This window comes from Salvelinus fontinalis, chromosome 33, assembly GCF_029448725.1.
Source record: "Salvelinus fontinalis isolate EN_2023a chromosome 33, ASM2944872v1, whole genome shotgun sequence".
In the NCBI taxonomy this organism is placed as follows: domain Eukaryota; kingdom Metazoa; phylum Chordata; class Actinopteri; order Salmoniformes; family Salmonidae; genus Salvelinus; species Salvelinus fontinalis.
This window is the reverse complement of record NC_074697.1, coordinates 9,925,189-9,926,769: the sequence shown is the minus strand read 5'-3', so window position 1 is coordinate 9,926,769 and position 1,581 is coordinate 9,925,189. Positions and strand designations below refer to the sequence as shown.

Genomic DNA, 1,581 nt, shown 5'->3' with positions numbered 1-1,581 from the left:
TCTTACTAGTTCATTCAAAATATGATCTTCTATTTACATTGACTGTTGTTGATTGACCCAGACCATTTTTAAGTGTATTTGTGGTTTTATTTAATTTGTTCCAACAAAATCAGTCTCTGATTAACACTAGCGTCCTAGCGCATAAAATGAATGGCACCCAACAATGACTCTTATATAATTTCAAATCAGGTGAGGGATTTCTTGATACCCCGGGGTGTTTCATTGGTTTACTGGTTTTGGAATATAAGTGATACATTTACAGTTATTATAAATAAAGATAACAACAAGGGGTACATCAAGCTGCCAGACTGTAAAAAACAGCAAAATAGCCTAAATAAAATCGCACTGAGTAGATCGTGACAATTCATATAGTTTTGGATAAATGATGTAGTGGTTCTCTTCAAATCCATGTCTACTATTGGAAACTATGATGGAAAGATCTTTGTCCGCAAGAAATGCATTGCTTTTACTCTGATATCCTTTATTTTAAGACCATATATAATTGGATTTAAAGTTGGGGGGAAAATTAATGTGGAAACTCCTATGAGTCTCCGTAACTGCGGGGGAAATTGGCTCAGTCTGTATGAGATAACAGTGAGAAGCCCTAAACACTCTAAGAGGAGAAAAACAATTAAATGTGTAGCGCAAGTCTGCAGAGCTTTGCTTTTAGTGTCAGCTGATCCTTTGTTTCTAAAACATGTGACAAGTATCTGAATGTAAGTGTAGAGAATGGCCCAAACAACTATGACCTGCATGAGGGCAGTAATAAAGAGTCCATAGATGTTATTGATGGCTGTGTTAGCACAGACCAGTTTCAACAGGGAGGGATTGTCACAGTATGAGTGTGACATCAGAGATCTGCAGCGTGGTAATCGAAGCAGCAGGAAAAAGAGCACTCCAATCAAAGTCAAGTCACACACCCATAGCAGTGTGATGATTTTCCTGAGATGAGCATTGGTCATAGTTGTGTTGTACCTCAAAGGGGAACATATGGCAATGTATCTGTCATACGCCATAGCAGTCAGAATTAACACAGCTCCCGTTCCATAGACATGAATAAAGAAAGCTTGTGTGACACAAGCAGAGTATTGAATGGTCCCTGTGTCAAGTAAAAGCTCTTTGATGACCTGTGTAAAGAGTGCCGTGGAGCCTATGAGGTCATTGATGGGTAGGTTTAGCAGCAGAAGGTACATGGGCTGGTGGAGACTCCTATTGAGGATGATGGTGAGAATCAGGACCAGATTACAGAAGAGAATGACCATATAGCTCAGTGTGGCGAAAATAAATGCGGAAAAGGCACTTTCAGGGGGGAGATTGAAGCCTTCTAGTGTCAAAACAGAAGACACATTTGAGAAGTCATCCATTTTCACGGATTCAGGTTTTCCTCTTCAAGCCTGTAAATGTACGACAACAACTGTTATGTTTACAATACATTTTAACAATGAAAACTTTATTATAGTCACATTATGACAACGGATGAATAGTTGAGTCATTAATAAATCAATTAATCAATACATGTTAGCAGTTCTAAATACTTGAACTGTGTAAAAAATTGACATTAATACATTAAATTGACATTTA

At 37.9% G+C, this 1,581-nt stretch overlaps 1 protein-coding gene across 1 annotated transcript; it reads right to left on the bottom strand.

Moving 5' to 3' along the window:
• Nucleotides 1–425: 425 nt before the first annotated feature.
• Nucleotides 426–1,364, bottom strand: LOC129832552 (olfactory receptor 52B2-like). Its single transcript, XM_055896696.1, has one exon. It carries the CDS (start codon nucleotides 1,362–1,364, stop codon nucleotides 426–428), a length of 939 nt encoding a protein of 312 aa, XP_055752671.1.
• Nucleotides 1,365–1,581: the final 217 nt, after the last annotated feature.